We start from the raw sequence: 17,696 nt of genomic DNA, 5'->3' as shown, positions 1-17,696 counted from the left end.
TCACATATTCCAAATGCTGAAGAAGCACGTCCCTTCCTTGAGCCAGAATCAGGCAATCGTCCAGATAAGGATAGATTTGTATTCCTTTTAGCCTGAAGAAAGCTATCACTGGAGCCAGAACCTTTGTGAATACACTGGGCAGTAGATAAGCCAAAGGGCAATGCAGAGAACTGATAATGAGAATTCCCAGCTCGAAAACGCAGATACTTCTTGCAAATTAGTCTGATAGGAACATGAAGGTAAGCTTCCTTGAGATCCAAAGTTACCATCCAGTGATCTTTGCCCAGCAGAGGTAAAAGCTGTTGTAACGTCAACATTTTGAACTTGGGAATGTCCAGATAAGTGTTGAGGATAGACAGATCCAAAATTGGTCTCCACGTGTTCCCCTTTTTGGTACTAGGAACAGGCGAGAATAAAATCCTAGGCCCCTTTCTGGCACAGGAACCAGCTGAATGGCCCCTATTTGGAGCAACAGAGAAATTTGCTTGTGAGCCTCTTTCCTTTGTTGAGGAGGAATGTCTGGCATGCCGTTGAAAGGAGGCAAGGTATGGAAATAAAACCTGTAACCGTGGTGAATGATATCCAATACCCATCTGTCTTGGGTAATTAAACTCCAGTTTTCTTTGAAAAGTGCCAACCTTCCTCCCAAAGGTGCTGCCAGCCGAGAAGATTCTGGCAGCTGAAAAGGCAGGTCATTGTGTCTGTTTACGAAAGGACTGACCCCTGCCCTCACCAGAAGACTGAGCAGGTGAACTCCTGTTCTAGGCCTAAAAGAACCTTGAGCTCTGCCTCTACCACGCCTAGACCTACCCCTAGACTGGGAATCATAAGCAGGATATGTCCACCCCTTGGTAGGCCAATTTCTACTAAACTTGGAGGCTGAACCTGCAAAAATCTTTAACAGTCTGCATAGACTTAGCCTTGTCTTCCATTTTCTTTAGAACTGCTTCCACAGGCGAACCAAACAACACATCAGATTGTAAAGGAGCATCTAAAATCCTTGTTTTCACATGCTCAGCTAAATTCTGATCCCTCAACCAGGCGTGCCTGCGAAGAACCGAACCAGTGGCAGCCACCCTCAAGAGGCCTGCACAGCATCAAAACCACATTGCAAAGAATGCTTACCCACCTGTTCAGAAACATGAACTAAATCCTGCAACTCTTTACACTCAATACCTTCCGCCAAAGCATCTACCTTAGACTTTAATTGTGAAAGGAGATAATTTTGGTATTTCAACATGTGAAACTGGCAATTCAAAGCTCTCATGGCCAAAGTGGAAGAAGTATACACTTTCTTTCCCCATCTATCCAAAGCCCTAGCCTCTTTATCTGGAGGAACAGGATTTTTAACAACAGAAGCCTTAACACCTTTAGGCCCCTGTGAAACAGTTTCTGGGTCTGCCCTAGGACTCTTAAAAGATACTTATGAGCTTCAGGCACCCTATAATATCTATCCGGTTTAACTGGAGCAGGAGGCAAAGAGTCAGGGTTCAGAGAAGCCTCTGCAAAACATCCTCTACCACATCTAGAACAGGAGGTATAGCTAAAGGCCTATGCTGGGGTAGAAACAAAAATTCCCTAAGCCTTTTCCTGGAATCAGAGAAATCCTGACCTTCCCATTTAAAATGCTCCCTCATGGAATGAAGAGTCTCTGAAAATGAAAAATCCTCAGGAGGAGAAGCAGAAGGAGTAGAATCATCTACATCAGAATCAGAGTAAGGGGAATACTCCTGCAAGTCTTCAGCCGAAGACTCAGAAGCATCCGAACACTGCTCAAAACTCCCAAGCTCAGGTTCCACCCTAGGCCTCTTATCAGGAGGGGGCATAGAACCTCTAATCATTGTAATCAAATCTTCTGCCATCTTAAGCATATGCTTCTTAGGTACAGACCCTTAAGAACTAGGGGTAACTCCTGAAACAAAACCTGGCCTGCCCTGGGAGAAGCCTTGGAAACAGCAGGGGAGGGCCTAACCACCTTAGGAAGGGAGGGAAGAACAGCTACCAGAGAAGCCCCTTCCGCCTGGCCTACCTCCTGAGAGGTCACATCTTGCAGTAATAAAGTCTCTCCCTGGGATTCCAAAGAAATTTCTGGCTGAACCCTGGCTCCACCGAGCCCTCTAAAGAACCGGCGTCCGGGACGGACGGTTGTTCCAGCCTAGGCTTTGCTGTTTTGTCCTTGCGCTTTTTGAAGCGGCGCCGGAGCATCCGGCGTCATTTTATAATTACACCGCTTCCCAAAAACTAACCTGGCACAATCTAATCTTCTCTTTATAGTGCGTTTGTTAAATCTAGCACAAGAGCGACAGCCAACAACGTCGTGCTCAGGCCCTAGGCAAGGTATACACAAGGTATGGTAATCCCTATGAGGTATCTGTTTCCCACAAGAAATACAGTTATTCACTTTTTCTGACATCCGGTAAAATACTGAGGCAAGAAAAAACCAAAATAATCCCCAACGGGGTACTTAGCCAATTTGGATTCGGTCTGAAACTCCGACTTCGGAAAATCTCAGAACGCCAACCTGCACTTGCAAAACTGCTTCTGCATCGGACCATGCGGCAAAAAAGACTGAGGATATGACGTCGGTCATGCGCATTTGTACCCTGACGTCCTGACGTCAGACTAATGCGCCTTGACCGACGTCAGCCATATACTTTGGTATTCGGGCCGACTGGGACAGCGGACTACCCAAGTGTTAGGACTGCAGCAATGTGGTATGAAGAACATCACTTTATATCCTTAAGGGGTCATTTGCATATATCCCATGGGCTTCCATTACAGGAGGTTTATAGGAGATTTAAGGTATCATGCTCTGAAAACTCCAGCTTGGTTGAGTTTTTCTTGCTTTTATATATGCACACATATATACATACACGTGTGTGTGTGTGTGTGTGTGTGTATTTATATATATATAAAAACACACACACACACATTATATAAACATGCATACACACACATGTAGTGATCAAAGAAACTTTGACAGCAGTTCTGCCAATCACAAATTGAAAACAATATAATTAGATTGCTCAAATGCATTTCAACTCAAAAGTATCATGTACTTGAAGTGTTTTTTGCAAGGGTCTGCAAACCCTGCTGTGCCTCACACTCCCAGTACCATATAACTCAGCGACTGTATAATACTCAGGAAAAGGGAAAACTTCCTTTATCCTCAGGATTCTGTCATTTAGCTGACACACTTTGCTCAGCAATAGTGCGAGATCACAACATTACCAGGGTTAAGAACATTCCCTTTCCCCTGGTGATATGTGATCTCTGAGTGACAATATATAATTAGCACTGGGTGTGCTGAGTGCAGGCCTACAAAAAACTCGTTTTTGTTGCTTGCTCTGAGAATATGCCTCAGGGCATGCACACCAATGCATTAGTTTTTTTTTTCATTTAGGTGTTTATTCATACACACACACACACACACACACACACACACACACACACACACACACACACACAAACATACAAAATGCTTAGCAGTGATAAAGGCTTTGCAGCTGCAGGGAGTTTATTCCTGACCACAACAGCAGCACCCCAGGTTTGATTAATAATCCTACTGCTGGCAGAGATGGAGTGAGGTAGCTTTAGGTCCAATCTCTCATCGTGGGGTGGGGGATGTTCTTCCACTGCATGATCCATTCCTAAGGGAAGGTGGGGAATTTGTAATGTACACAGACAGTACAAAGGAACATGGCCTCCACCAGCACCACCCTTATCTGTAACAGTAAACAGAAGATTGGCCTTTTACTGTCTGTTGGCACAATACCAGGAGTTTGGCAGGGGGTAGGGCTGCATGGTAAAATAAAGTCTCAACACTTAATAGTGACCCCTGTGCCTTCACCACAGCAGTATGAACAAGAGTAACCATCCTCAGGGCAAATAATTGGAGGAATGGACATGGTGGACACAGGTAAGTGGGCCACTTGTCACGTAAAGCTACATCAATATAAAAAAGACAACACGGTAGTCTTAACTGTTGATTTATATAGTTTTGTAACAATTACATACAATTATTGCAGAGAACTACGGTAAATACTTGCTATTCCTTTTGGTGGGTTACAAATTTTTCTAAAGCTCTTACTTTAAAAGACAACAGCTCTGATATCTGTGGTACATTTATCAATGTTTATTAAACTTCTTGATTAACCAAGTCATTCTTCATCTAGCAGCTGTTTCACTGTTAACTGATACTATTTACACAATGGAATCAAAGCCATTGCAATCTACCTACACAGTAATTTACTCAAACATACAATATGTGTGTATAAACACATAAAATACATAGATCCATCTACACACAGATAAAACATTTAGAGTGCAGTTGTGAAGATGCAATATCACAGACCCTAATAATTCAAACCATTCGCAATTATTCCTCACAAAAGGGCATACATCTGCAATCTGTCCATTCTCGAGCAGAAATAAAGGAAGGGTACTGCAAGCCTGGATGTGCACAGTAAAGCAGAATTACCTTTTTTAGTTTTGCTTCCCATCACTCAAGTGATTCCAAATCAGTCTCAGGAAAGAACATTGTATTCTGCCTGGAATGGAGGCATCATCTACATTATTAAGTACGCTGCAACATATTATATGTTTAAATGCGTGCTGGCACTTTGAAGAAATCTACAAGAAAATTATAAACCAAAGTTTGTTTTACCTCTTCGAGACAGGCGAACGTCAGAGTCTGTATCAACAAACAATTTGAGATGAAACATATCTCGAATGTCCTGGTTATAAAATGCCAAAATTCCTTCAAAAAGTACAACATCTGCTGGATAAACCGTCATAGTCTCTGGTAGCCTATGGGGTGCAAATGAAAACAGCAATTTCCACCATCCTTCCAAAATATTTAAAATATTACAAAAATTCTTAAAGATCAGCAGCTTGAGCTCAACCAATCATCAAGGAGAACTATCTGTCTTGTAATCATACATAAAGAGTTGTATTCAGCAAACACGCTACTCTGAAGTGACAACTTCAGAGACAGGACCGAAGGAAAGTGCCACTAACAAATATCTAACTACAAAAATACAAGTATATATCACATACCTACAACTCATTTATAGTTTTATGTTTTATGCCTTACATGAAAGGCAATTTAAAAATTTTAAAAGGAAACTTCAGAAAACATTAAAAAAAGATAAACTATGACCCCCATCCATAACTAGAGATAGGTACAATAAACTGGTTTAAGGAAAACAGAACACTAGTACTAAAAAATCTAATGCTCCAGATCAGTGAAAGCCCAGATAAAGGGCTTTTAACATCTTTCTTCTCACTGCTGTTAGCATGGAAATGCCATTGTAAGTAAAAATAAATTACATTTTCAAAGGAGGACAAGATCCCGTACTTAAGAATAGCACTTTTTTCTGCTCTTGAATGGCAAACCCATGTAATTCTTACAATAATGACTCGTTAGGGTTCCTGGAGTTTAGCATACAAAAATTAACACAAACACAGAAGCAGCACACTCTTATGTCAAGTACAGTAAGTAAAGACTGATGTATTCAATGATGTAGGACTATCTATAGTGAGGTTTGCTGCAGTGATGGCTCAAACGGAAGTGTACAGAAGAGGTATGCAGCAGTGCAGCTTGGATATTCAGAAAATAGCAATCATTGTTAGAATCTACAACAGTGACAGTCCTAGATGTACAACAGTGACAAGTCACAGCTGTCCATGATGTAGGAGAGCACGGAATGAAATGCAGAACAGAAAAAGTATGCAATGGTGACAGCACTTAACTAGATCGGCATGCTAACTGTGAAATCTAGCAGTAAAACCACACTATGACAAAGCACAATGCAAAAACAGCTCACACTTCAGACAGAAAAGAAGGCTGCAGGTGACTTGCCTCTGTGTACTTCCAGCTATGTGTTTAAAATGCCAGTTCACTGCCATCACTACAGAAAGGGCATGCAATCTACATCCATTCACAAGGGGGGCTGGAAACAGTAAATGTAGAATCATGTAATGCTGTGCAACACAGAATGTAAAGGATTATAAGATGTGATATAGGTCTCACAAAGGGACACTTCATATGGCTTTGGTGCATTATTTTAAACACATTACTAGACTAGAATGAAGTTATGTATAGGAACAGAATGTAGAGGGTTATAAGATGTGATATAACTCTCACAAAGGGACAGTTCATGTAGCTTTGGTGCTTTATTTTGTATACATTACTACACTAGAATGAAGTTATGTATAGGAACAGAATGTAGAGGGTTATAAGACATGATCTAGCTCTCACAAAGGGACACCATATGGATCTGGTGCTTTATTTTGTACACATTAGTACACTAGAATGAAGTTATGTACATGAACTGGCCTGTAACAACCCTCAAGCACAAAGGAATAGTGGAAAATGCAGATAAACTGTAGTCCAATAACATTTAGCAATTCCTTTTTCTAACTTCCCTTTTCTTCAATAGGGTGCCATGTCTTAAGAAACTTCTGAATTTCAAATTTAATGGCTGCACATTCACGCCATCCTTTTTCTGTTACCTGCCATGTCCCATCAGCACAGGTCATACTGGAAACTTACTGGACAGTGCAATTTGTACCTTCTACCTCTGGACAGAAAACGATGAAAGGAATGTTGCAGCTCTCATATTAGCATCTAAGAAATAATGATGTTTAATCTCCAAATTAAGTCATGTTGTACAACATATGCTCATTTCATCCACAATTAACTACAATTATTTATAAGTTGCTTTATTGACGGATGACAGAATATAATCCTTTCATGTTACAACCTTTACCTTACCTGGAATGTGTCACAAAATCATATTTTGGTACTTCAACTGGCTTCCCTTCCATGATGTCTTTTAGTGTGCTTTTCATCAAATCATTGTCAAAGGCATCTTAAAATAAAGATCACAATAAAGTCAGAAATCTTCAAGTAAGAGCGGAAAATGGAAATTGCTTAACAGACATCACAAAGCTATTTCTTTTCTGATATGTGAATATTGACTTTAACAGACTGTTTCAAATATACCACATAAAATTTGTTGCAATCTAGGATATTTTGCCCGACTGTGGAGAATGCATCTGTATTTAAACACGTCTAGTATTTGATCAAATCAAAACATAAAATGATCTATTGTATACCCTACCACACATTGTTACAACTTACTGAAGCTTTATCTGGACCAAAAAAATCTGAAAACATTTCAAAAAAGCAATTTTTCCAGAGAGGAAGCCCCTTTCACCTCCTTTTGGAGTTTTGCATGTTACAACCCCTTTACAAATATACTAACTCCACATTTCTACTACAGCAAAGAAAAGAAAAGAAACCATAAACAGTGAATCAAATCCTGCTACAAAAAGAAACTACATTGTTAGTGCTTTTCTACTTAGGTGTGGTACCCTTTGTGTGAAGTTTTCTTGTTTGCCCAGTATCCATATGGGCTTCTGCTGGATATTTCAGTAATCTCTTAAATCCTAAAGACTTGTGTTTTGGTTGTACATTAAAAATGCAGAAACAGTCAGTGTGAATGTGTTGGTGTCCACCTGACTGGCATCCCATCCCAGGTTACTATGTCTGCCTTGTGCCCACTGAGTGCTAGCATAGGGTCTGGCTCCACATGGCTGTGAAATGGATCAAGCAGATTCCAGAAAATTAATGAAATAAATCAAAAACTGAGTATTTATTTTTATTAATGACAACCTCATCTACGAGCATATGGGGATGGCTCGATCTTCCCTACTAAAATAAAACTGTGTCATTACACAACCTTGTAGAAATGGGAATGCCTGATTTAAATTAAAATAAAACACACAAGCATTCCTTTCTGATGACACCGTGTGAGCTTGGTGTCAGCATAACAAAGTAGTGGAGCATGGGGATACATGGAGACGTGATTCAGCTGCCAAAGCAACATTCAAAAACTTTTAGTTATGTACTTACCATAATGATAGATGTATGTGATCCATCTCGCCTACATTCATTACTGACGGGTTCGGAGCCGAGAGTCGGCTCCGACTCGGCCACTATAACTAGCACGAAGTCTCTTATTGGCTGGGCTAACCCTGTATCCCAGGATGCATCATGCCCAAACCCCCACATCTTGTTTGCCCCAACATGATTCTCCCACATACACCATACAACAAGGATAAATAAGTAAGAGGAGAGAAAAAAATAATATCCTCAGAGGAATCCGAATACAAGTTTCCTCCAAGTCCAACAGGCAGGGGGAAGGAGGGTGGGTACGTAAGAATGTAGCCGAGATGGATCACATACACCTATCGTTATGGTAAGTACATAACTAAAAGATGTAATGTGATCCTATCTCGCCTACATTCATTACTGACGGGACAGCGTTCCGAGCACCTAAATCCCGGGAGGCTCACTGGAAAACACTCCTGAGCACTGTCGAACCAATGGAAGCCCGACCTCTAGAGGCCACGTCCAGTTTGTAATGAGAAATAAAGGTATGTGGAGAAGTCCAAGTAGCCACTGCACATATGTCATCTATGGATAATCTAGCATGAAAGGCCACTGAAGTTGACATAGCCCTGGTAGAATGCGGCCTAACTGGAAGGGGAAGATCCTTACCCGCTAATGCATAAATAAATGAGATGCAGTCTCTAATCCACTTAGCTATGGTGCCCTTAGTTACAGATCTGCCAATTCTATTGTCCGAAAACGACACAAACAACTGATCTGATTTCCTCTCCTGTTGTGTCCTATTTAAATAAAACCTCAATTGTCTATGCACATCCAACTGGTGCAATTTGTATTCTGCTTTGTTGGAAAACCTTGGGAAAAAGACCGGAAGCTCAATAGACTGGTAGAGACAAAGGGCAGAAGAGACCTTAGGAAGAAAAGAAGGATTAAGTCACAGAGATACTCTGTCCTTATGAAAAATTAAATAAGGAGGTTTAGCAGAAAGAGCTTGAAGCTCCGATACTCTTCTGGCTGAAGTTATGGCTACCAAGAAGGCAGTCTTCCATGACAGAAATTTCAATTCGCAGGAGGCTGCCAGCTCAAAGGGAGAAGAAGTCAAAGCTCTGAGCACCACATCTAAATCCCATGGCAAAACAGGTTGCAAAACCGGAGGGCACAGCAGCCAGGCTCCTTTCAGAAAGGCTATACACAGCTTATGACCCATGAGAGAAGGCTCATGTGCAACATGATAATTTGGAGATTGCTGCCAACTGAACCTTTATAGTGGAGGCAGCCGAGTCTTGTCTAAAGAGTGTAGCTAAGAAATCGAACACAGCCGACACCGGTGCTGTAAGGGGGTCCAGATCACGTTGCTGAGCCAAAATTGCAAATCTCTTCCATTTACTAGAGTATATTTTCCTAGTAGAAGACTTGTGGGAGGAAGACAGAATATGAACTACTTCTGGGGTAAAAATATGCTGTCTGACTAAGGTCGGAAGTGGAGGAGCCAGGCAGCGAGCTTGATGGTTCGTAGGGATGGATGCAGCTGTCTTGACTGATGAGTCAATAGGTCTGGAGCTGGGTCCAGAATCCAAGGGCCATCCACCGCATACTTCCGAAGGAAGAGGAACCAAACTTGACGGGGCCAGTGTGGTGCAATCACAATCATTTTGCTTCCCAAGCAGGTAGCCTTCTGAATCACTCTGGGTAGCAGAGGGACGGGCGGGAAGGCGTAGAGCAGACCGGAGGACCAATTGTGGACTAGAGCATCCCTGGGAGACTCCCCCTGTGGGGTGATCAGAGTGAAAAAATTGCTGCACTTTGCATTCAGGGGGCTGGCAAAGAGGTCGCAGCAGGGAAGACCCCACTTGGAGAAGATCTGCGCAGCCACTCTGTCGTTCAGGGACCACTCGTGAGGCATCAGAATAGCTCTGCTCAGCCTGTCTGCTATCACACTGAACTTCCCCGGAATGTGCATTGCCACTAGAAAATGCTGGGAAGCGATTGCCCAATTCCACACTCTCATGGCCTCTCTGCAAAGGGGGTAGGACTTGGTTCCTCCCTGCTTGTTCAGATACCAGACAACTGACATATTGTCGGAGAGAATCGCAATAGTTCCCCTGGGAAGAGAGCTGTGAAGTGCCTGCAACGCTAGAAGCACCGCTCTCATCTCTAGAACACTGATATGCAAGTGAACCTCGTGGTCTTGCCACGTACCTTGGACCGTCAGGCCCAGATAATGCCCCCCTACCCTATCTGGGAGGCGTCCATGGTTACTGTGGCAATAGGGGACGGGGGGCTCAAGGGTCTCCCTTGGTCCAGATTGGACGAGAGACGCCACCAACGCAGATCTTGCCGGCATCTCTCCGTGATGAGAATCGGATGGGACAAGGGGCGTTCCTGATATGACCACTGGGCTGAAAGGAGCCACTGAAGTATTCGCATGTGTAACCTGGCTAGCGGAACTAAGAGAATGGTAGCCGCCATTGATCCCAACAACTGAAGAACCATCCTGGCTTGGGCTTTTCTGCGGGGTAGTAAAGCCAGGACTTGGGCCTGTAACACTTTTATTCTCTCTGTCGGTAGAAAAGCTCTCATCTCTACAGAGTCTAGCTCTGCGCTGATAAAGGCAACACACTGTGATGGCAGCAATACAAACTTTGCCCAGTTGAATGAAATCCCTAGAAGATAGCCCAATTTGACAGTAGCTCTCGTGGCTCGAACAAGTAGATGCCTGGTGGGGGCGGTGAGGAGCCAGTCGTCTAGATAAGGAAACACCTGGAATCCTAGACGTCTCAGGTGAGCTGTCACCACTGCCAGACACTTGGTGAACACCCTGGGGGCTGTGGTGAGACCAAAGGGCAGGGCCCGGAATTGAAAATGACTGGCTCCCAGCCAGAAGCGTAAATGATTCCTGGAAGCCTTGTTTATTTTGATGTGATAATAGGCATCCTTGAGATCGAGGGAGCACATCCATACTCCTTTTTCCAGCAATGGGAAAATGGATTGCAAAGTGACCATTCGGAAGTTGGACTTCTTTACAAAGCGGTTTAGACGGCTGAGATCCAGAATGGGTCTCAAGTCCCCTGTTCTTTTTGGCACCAAAAATAACCTTGAGTAAGTTCCTAATCTGATCTGGTCTGCGGGGACCGGTTGGATGACTCCTTTTTCCAGCAGCTTTGAAACTTCTATTGCTGCCTGACCCCGTTGACTGGGTGGAACGTCCGGGATTTTCCTTGATGGTGGTGGTGGGGGGGTGAAAAAAGGGGAATGGTGTAACCTCCGGTGATGATACGAAGCACCCATCGATCCTGAGTGATGGACTCCCAGGCCTGAAGATGCTCTGAAAAACAACCCCTGACTGGCTCCGGAGACGCACAGTCGGGTAATCCCTCAGGGACGTTGGTAGGAGGAACCACGAAAGGACTTGCGGTCTCCTGTATTGCGGGGGCCTCCACCGCCTCTAGGGCGACACCTTCCATTAAAATTCCCCCCTCATCTGCCCCTGGAGGGGGGGGGTCACTTTGATGGGCAGGGGAAGACTTTTGAGACTTTCTGAACCACATTTTCCCTCCCCTCTGAGCCTTGGGATAAGGCCTAGTGGGAAGCGAAAAACGGGCCCCAACCAAAGACAAAGTCTTACCCTCCTGCTCACATCTAGTGAGGGTGTCTTTCACTTTGGGTCCAAAAAGGGAGGACCCGTTGAATGGGGCATCCATGAAAGAAGACTTGAAAGCCTCCGCAAAATGACACAAGCGCATCCAAGCTTGCCTCCTAAGGGCTACGCCCGAACTCGCTGCTCTACCCGCCCCTTTGGCTGCATAAGATATGAACCTCATGGACAAGTTGATGATGGAAGAAAGGGTAGACAGCTGGGCGTTAACAGACTGGGCCAACGCCTCAGGCAGGTTACCCGACAGGGTATCTCCCAACTCCTTTAAGAGATCCCTTTGGAGCCACGTAAAATGACACAAGTAATTCAGCGACCGCAGGGTAAAAGTCGCTGAATACAGGGTATGCTTCCCATACCTATCCATACTCCTAGACTCCTTATTAGGAGGATGGATGGAGGTAGAAGCCTCCGCCATGTCCTGCTGGGTGGCGGACGCCACCACCATGGCATCCACAGGTACTCCCTTGGGCAGAAATTCTTTTCCAGGAGGTGCAGATAAGAACTTATTTGGGCGGCTAGGAACTGGCTCCACAGAGTCAGGGTGTTCCCACACCCTTCGACAAATAAGATCCAATAATTCATCGAAGGGTGGAGACACCCAGGAAGCGGAAGGCTGGGCTCCGAAGGCCTTGAGGAAGACTGACTCCTCCTCAGAAGGGTTTTTGGAAGGCCAGTCGCCCCGTTGTCTCAAGATCTCCAGGATATCAGAGAATGAGACATCATCTGAGGATGACTTCGGGGACCCTTCTGCATCATCGAGGTCAGTGTCCAAGGTGACAGACTCATCTGGGGAGTCTACGTGCTTCCTCTTACACAACTTCTTCCTGGGAGGCTCTTCAGGCACAGACTCTGAAGGGCCCTCAGAAAGTAGGGGACCACACATGGAGGTATCCTCAGGCCCGGGAGCCCCGCTGTCCAGAGATAGGGGGGCACCAGAAGCTCTAGTCGCAGCGTCTAGGGAAGGAGTTGCTGATTCAGGTGAAGTCACGATGGACTTGGCCAGCGCGCTCCTCATAGCCTCGAAGGCAGGTCCACCAGAATCGGAAGAAAAACCCGCCTCCGAGACCATGACCGGAGTTGGGGTACCCCTAGCCGAAGCACCAAGGGGGAGACTCGGAGGCGCAGTCTGAAGCCCCGATGTATCCCCCTCGGGTCTGACTGAGGACACCCGAGTACTGAAACCTGTAGACGGAATGGCAAAGGTTGGAGCCGATATCGGATCCGAAAGACTTGCAGGAGGTTTCGGAGCCGACCCAGGGACTTCACTCGATTCGGCAGACTCCGGCTCCGATGACACCAAGGTTGTCGGAGGAGGAAGAAACGGAACCAATATAGTAGCTGGCTCCGGAGCCAACTGGGCTGGAGCCGAAAATAATTTAGTTAACACTAGCGACTGGAGGAGCCTCTGGACCACCCTATCGACATCTGAATCCGAGAGCCTGGAGGACTTGGAGGAGACAGACGAGGGCCGAGAAACCTTCTCTGTCGGAACAGAGACAAAAGTAGGGGAGCGGCACCAAATCGGATCCAAAAGGATCGGAGCCGAAGCAGGCTCGAGAACCACCGCAACCTCCTTCGGCGCCGACGACCGTGGCGTCGAAGAAGCCGACCCCGCAATAGACAATACTTCCTGCGGCTCCGAGACCAGTGGAGCCGAGGAAGGAGACCTAGCCTTGGATGGTGCTTCCTGCGTCTCCGAGACCAGTGGAGCCGAGGAAAGAGAAGTAGTTTTAGATCTTTTCTCCAGCGGCTCCGAAGAACTAGATGGAGCTGGAGACTTCATTTCTGACTTGGATATGGGTTCCTCAGAGGGAGGAGAGGACGCCAACGTTTCCTCAAAGGAGGGTTTAATCAAACCCTTGAGGATAAGTTCATTTTTTCTCCCCTGTAACACCCTGGCAGAGAAAGCATGACACACACTGCAGGATTCCTGCAAGTGTATGGCACCGAGACAATATAAACAGTGGGCGTGGCCGTCAGTTAGCGACATCTTGTAAGCACATTTAGCACATTTCTTAAAGCCAGATGGCTTATGTTCTTTTGGTTCCTTGCCCGACATAAGGAACACAATCCAAGCAGCAACAATATTTAGAAAATACACAATCATAAGCACACTCGCAACACAAGGTAGGGAGGGGGGGAAGGCTCTAACTTAAACGCCCGTACAGTAACCACACAAGATAGGGCAAAGGCCCTCTAACTCAAACAGGCCTAGCCCGCCAAACAGAAGGATTACCAACAACAAACACAATCAGACACAACCAAGGATACAACAGACAACATAGCTATTAGAATAGCTTTTTTTTTTTTGATACAATAAACTCGAATCTATAGTTCCAAAAAATAAAAGAGAGGGTACTTAGCCACAGCCAAGTCGAGACCACGTCGTTACTCTAGGAGCGGCAAACGAGATCTGGGGGTTTGGGCGTGATGCATCCTGGGATACAGGGTTAGCCCAGCCAATGACAGACTTCGTGCTAGTTATAGTGGCCGTGTCGGAGCAGACTCTCGGCTCCGAACCAGTCAGTAATTAATGTAGGCAAGATAGGATCACATTACATCATATGTCCAGTTTCTTCAACTTTAAAATGTTCTTATGGCATTCTATATGGTACAGGCACTTTCTGTTCTTTGCAAATATTACGTGCATGTTACACAGTATCAGAGAAAAAAAGACGTGTTGGATTACTGGGTCTATATTATAAGACAGAAAGTTGAAAATCGCGAATGCTGTAAATGTCGAAAAATGCCGGACCTCGAACTTGCTATTGTGGGGGGCTACGCCTCCTCACACCCCCCACTAAACATATATACCAACTCCAAGATCGCACTACAGTGAGGAAAGGGCAAATATTCCAACCTTCACTGTACCACTTCAAGGTTTGGCATTTTCGACATTTACAACAGTCGTGATTTTCAACTTTCGGTCTTATAATATAGACCCGGATTATTTATAAAACATGGGGCACAGTTGCATAAATGCATTCTGTGTATTATATTACTACACTGAGCATCAGTACTGCAATTCAAGGATATGGAGTGTGGTAATGACAAGCAGCAAAAGAAAATAATCTTACAGTAGGAATGGCACACAATAACGCACAGTAGATAATCCTGTACTATGCACATCAGTGCTAGAGATGAGAGAATTGCTGTGTGGCAAAACAGTGGTACATAGCACAGCAGAGAACAGACGTTTAGTACACTTAGTCAGATACACATTACAAAAAAAGAAGTTATGTACTCACTATAACATTCCATATGTGTTGTCCATCTCGCCTTCATTCTTAACTGGTTGGGTTCGGAACCGATTCTCGGTTCCGACTCTGCCTAATACAAAGCTTGAGGTTTTCCATTAGCTCGTGGCTAAACCCTATCCCATGATGCACTACGAGAGTGCCCCAGATCTTGTTTGCAGATAACGCTAAACAAAAGTCACTGAATAAGTGATAGGGTAATGAAGAAGGTCAAGGACATTAATAGTCAATTTTCACCAGCTCGGGCTTCCAAGAGCAAAAGGTTGAGGGAAGGAGGGTGTGATGTAAGAATGAAGGCGAGATGGCAACACACATGGAATGTTATGGTGAGTACATAACTTCTTTACGTGATGTTGTCCTATCTCGCCTTCATTCTTAACTGGTTGGGACAGCACTCCTAGCACCATCTTTCTTGGGTGGCACAAGGGAGAATATTCTGCAGAACAGTGGACCCAAAAGAGGCCCTGTTCCTGGAAGCCAAATTCACTTTGTAATGAGTGATAAAAGCATGTGGCCTTGTCCATATTGCTGCAGCACAAATGGTGTCAATAAGTAATCTCGCTCTAAAGGCAGAGGAGGTTGCAATGGCTCTTGTGGAATGATCTTTCACTTTATGGGAAAGTTCTTTGTTTTTAGATTGGTAAGTAAAGATAATACAATCTGATAGCCACTTTGAAAGTGTTACTTTTGACAGAGGAACACCCTTTTTTGAGTCTGAAAAGGATACAAATAATTGGTTGGATTTTCTGGAATCCCTTGTTCTATGCAAGTAAAAATGTAATTGCCTATGTACATCTAGTTGGTGTAGCATATATTCTGCTTTATTGTCATAACTTGGGGAAAAAGCAGGTAGTTCTATTGACTGATTCAGGTTAAATTCTGATCATACTTTGGGTAGCATGGATGGGTTCCATCATAGAGATACTCTATCTTTGTGGAAAAGCATGTAGGGGGGCTTTATGGACAGCTCCTGCAGCTCTGAAACTCTTCCTGCAGAGGTAACTGCTATCAACAGAATCATTTTCCAAGTAAGATACCTGAGGTTGCAGGATGATGCCAGCTCGAAAAGGGGGGGGGGGGGGGTGGATCAAACATGATAAAACAAAATTTAATTCCATGGCAATGGAGGGACCTTAATTGGTGGTCTTAATAAAAAAGTACCTTTCAGAAAGGTTTTGCAAAGTCTGTGGGACATGATGTTAGACCCTGACTTCCCCAAATAAAAATTAGATATGGCAACCAGCTGGACCCGAATAGTAGCTGCAGCTGCCCTTTCATTAAACATTTTTGTCAGGAATTCAAGAATAGAAGTTACTGGAGCAGAGAAGGGGTCAATGTGATTATTCAAGGCCCATGAAGAGAACCTTTTCCATTTGCTTTTATATAACCTTCTTGTCAAAACTTTATGGAACGAGATCAAAATATGCTTTACTGACATAGAAAGGTTAGGGAGACTGGCTATGGTTGGAATCAGAGCAGCCAAGCTGTCAAATTGAGGGTTTGAAGGGAGGGGTGAAGCATCTCTGATGCATGAGTCAAGAGGTCCGGAACTGGGTCCAGAATCCATAGCACCTCCTGAAAATGAGGCCACAGGAAGGGAAACCAGATTTGACAAGGTCAGTATGTTCAGCAAGTATTAAGTTCCTTCCCAAGTGACTGGCTTTTCTGAAGAACCTTTGGAATCAAGGGAAAAGGAGGAAAGGTGTAGAGGAGACCACAGAGGCAAATCGTGAACAAGTGCATCATAGGTTCATAGGTTCATACTAGGCTATCTGCCCAAGGGCATTTATAAGCCTAGCCCATAGTTATGTGGCTTTCGCCACCCCTTTAGTTTGAATAAAAACTATGCCTATTATTTTGCTGTGCCTCTGTCAAGCAGTGACACTGAAGTAATCCCTGGGGTATATCTGCGATCTCCCATCCATTGATCAAGATTCCTCTTGAACAAGGCCAGCGAGGTGCTCTGCCTCACATGTACCGGGATTTTGTTCCACAGCATAGGGAGTCTCTGGGTGATGAATCTGTCCCTCCAGAACGTTCTATTTATAACCGTGTCAAGGTTTAAGTCTCCCGCCCTTGTGGTTCTGAGGGATCTAGATTTTTTGAGGTGAAGCATATTCATCAAATCTGGGTTTGACATGGCCTTATATGTCAGGCACAGGTCACCTCTGAGCAGGCGGTATGAGACTGAATAGAGCTGGAGTTCTTTCAGTCGGGCAGCATAAGACATATTTTTGAGACCCTTTATCCTTTTGGTGAGGAACTTTTGGGGCCTTTCAAGCTGCAGCAGGTGTCGGGTCAGATACATTCCGAACGGGGCATTGTACTCAATCATAGGTCTAATGAGTGATGAGTACAGGGGAACGATGACCTCCCTTGATCTAGATGTGAATCCCTTCATGATCAGGTGGGCAATATAGAAGGTTATCCTAACTACTTTAGCTACATGAGTATCAAACGAAAGGCTACTGTCAACCTGGGTCCCCAGATCCCTGATGACTTCTTCTGTGCTCAGTGGATTGCCACCTATATGGTAGCTAGGGGTAACCTTGTTTTTCCCGAAGGGTATGACTATGCATTTCTTGGCGTTTAACTTCAGGCCATGGCTCTGGCACCAGTTAACCGTTTCTGTGAGGCCCTTCTGAAGGATATCTGTGTCAGATGTGTTTTCGACTATGGCGCCCAGTTTGCAGTCATCCGCAAACTTTGTCAGCCATAACCCTCCTGTGTTTGCTTGTACTTCAGAAAAGTAGATGCCAAACAAGAGTGGACCCAGGACTGAGCCCTGTGGGACACCACTTGTGACAGGCTTTGAGTCTGACATGGCTCCAGCAACTCTGACCCTGTGGGTTCTGTCACTTAGCCA

General features: G+C 44.6%; 1 protein-coding gene across 1 annotated transcript in view; it reads right to left on the bottom strand.

Moving 5' to 3' along the window:
- Positions 1–17,696, bottom strand: part of UCK1 (uridine-cytidine kinase 1) — a 1,125,034-nt gene that overhangs the window by 534,911 nt on the left and 572,427 nt on the right. The window contains exons 3-4 of the mRNA XM_044058256.1: positions 6,779–6,875; positions 4,667–4,809 (exon numbers count right to left, since the gene is read on the bottom strand). Coding sequence (XP_043914191.1) covers positions 4,667–4,809; positions 6,779–6,875 — 240 coding nt within the window. The remainder of the gene's footprint in view (positions 1–4,666; positions 4,810–6,778; positions 6,876–17,696) is intronic.

This window comes from Protopterus annectens, chromosome 16.part0, assembly GCF_019279795.1.
Source record: "Protopterus annectens isolate FY-2018-M chromosome 16.part0, PAN1.0, whole genome shotgun sequence".
NCBI classification, from domain to species: Eukaryota; Metazoa; Chordata; order Ceratodontiformes; family Protopteridae; genus Protopterus; species Protopterus annectens.
Note: the sequence above shows the minus strand (reverse complement) of the source record. Positions and strands in the feature narration are given on the sequence as shown.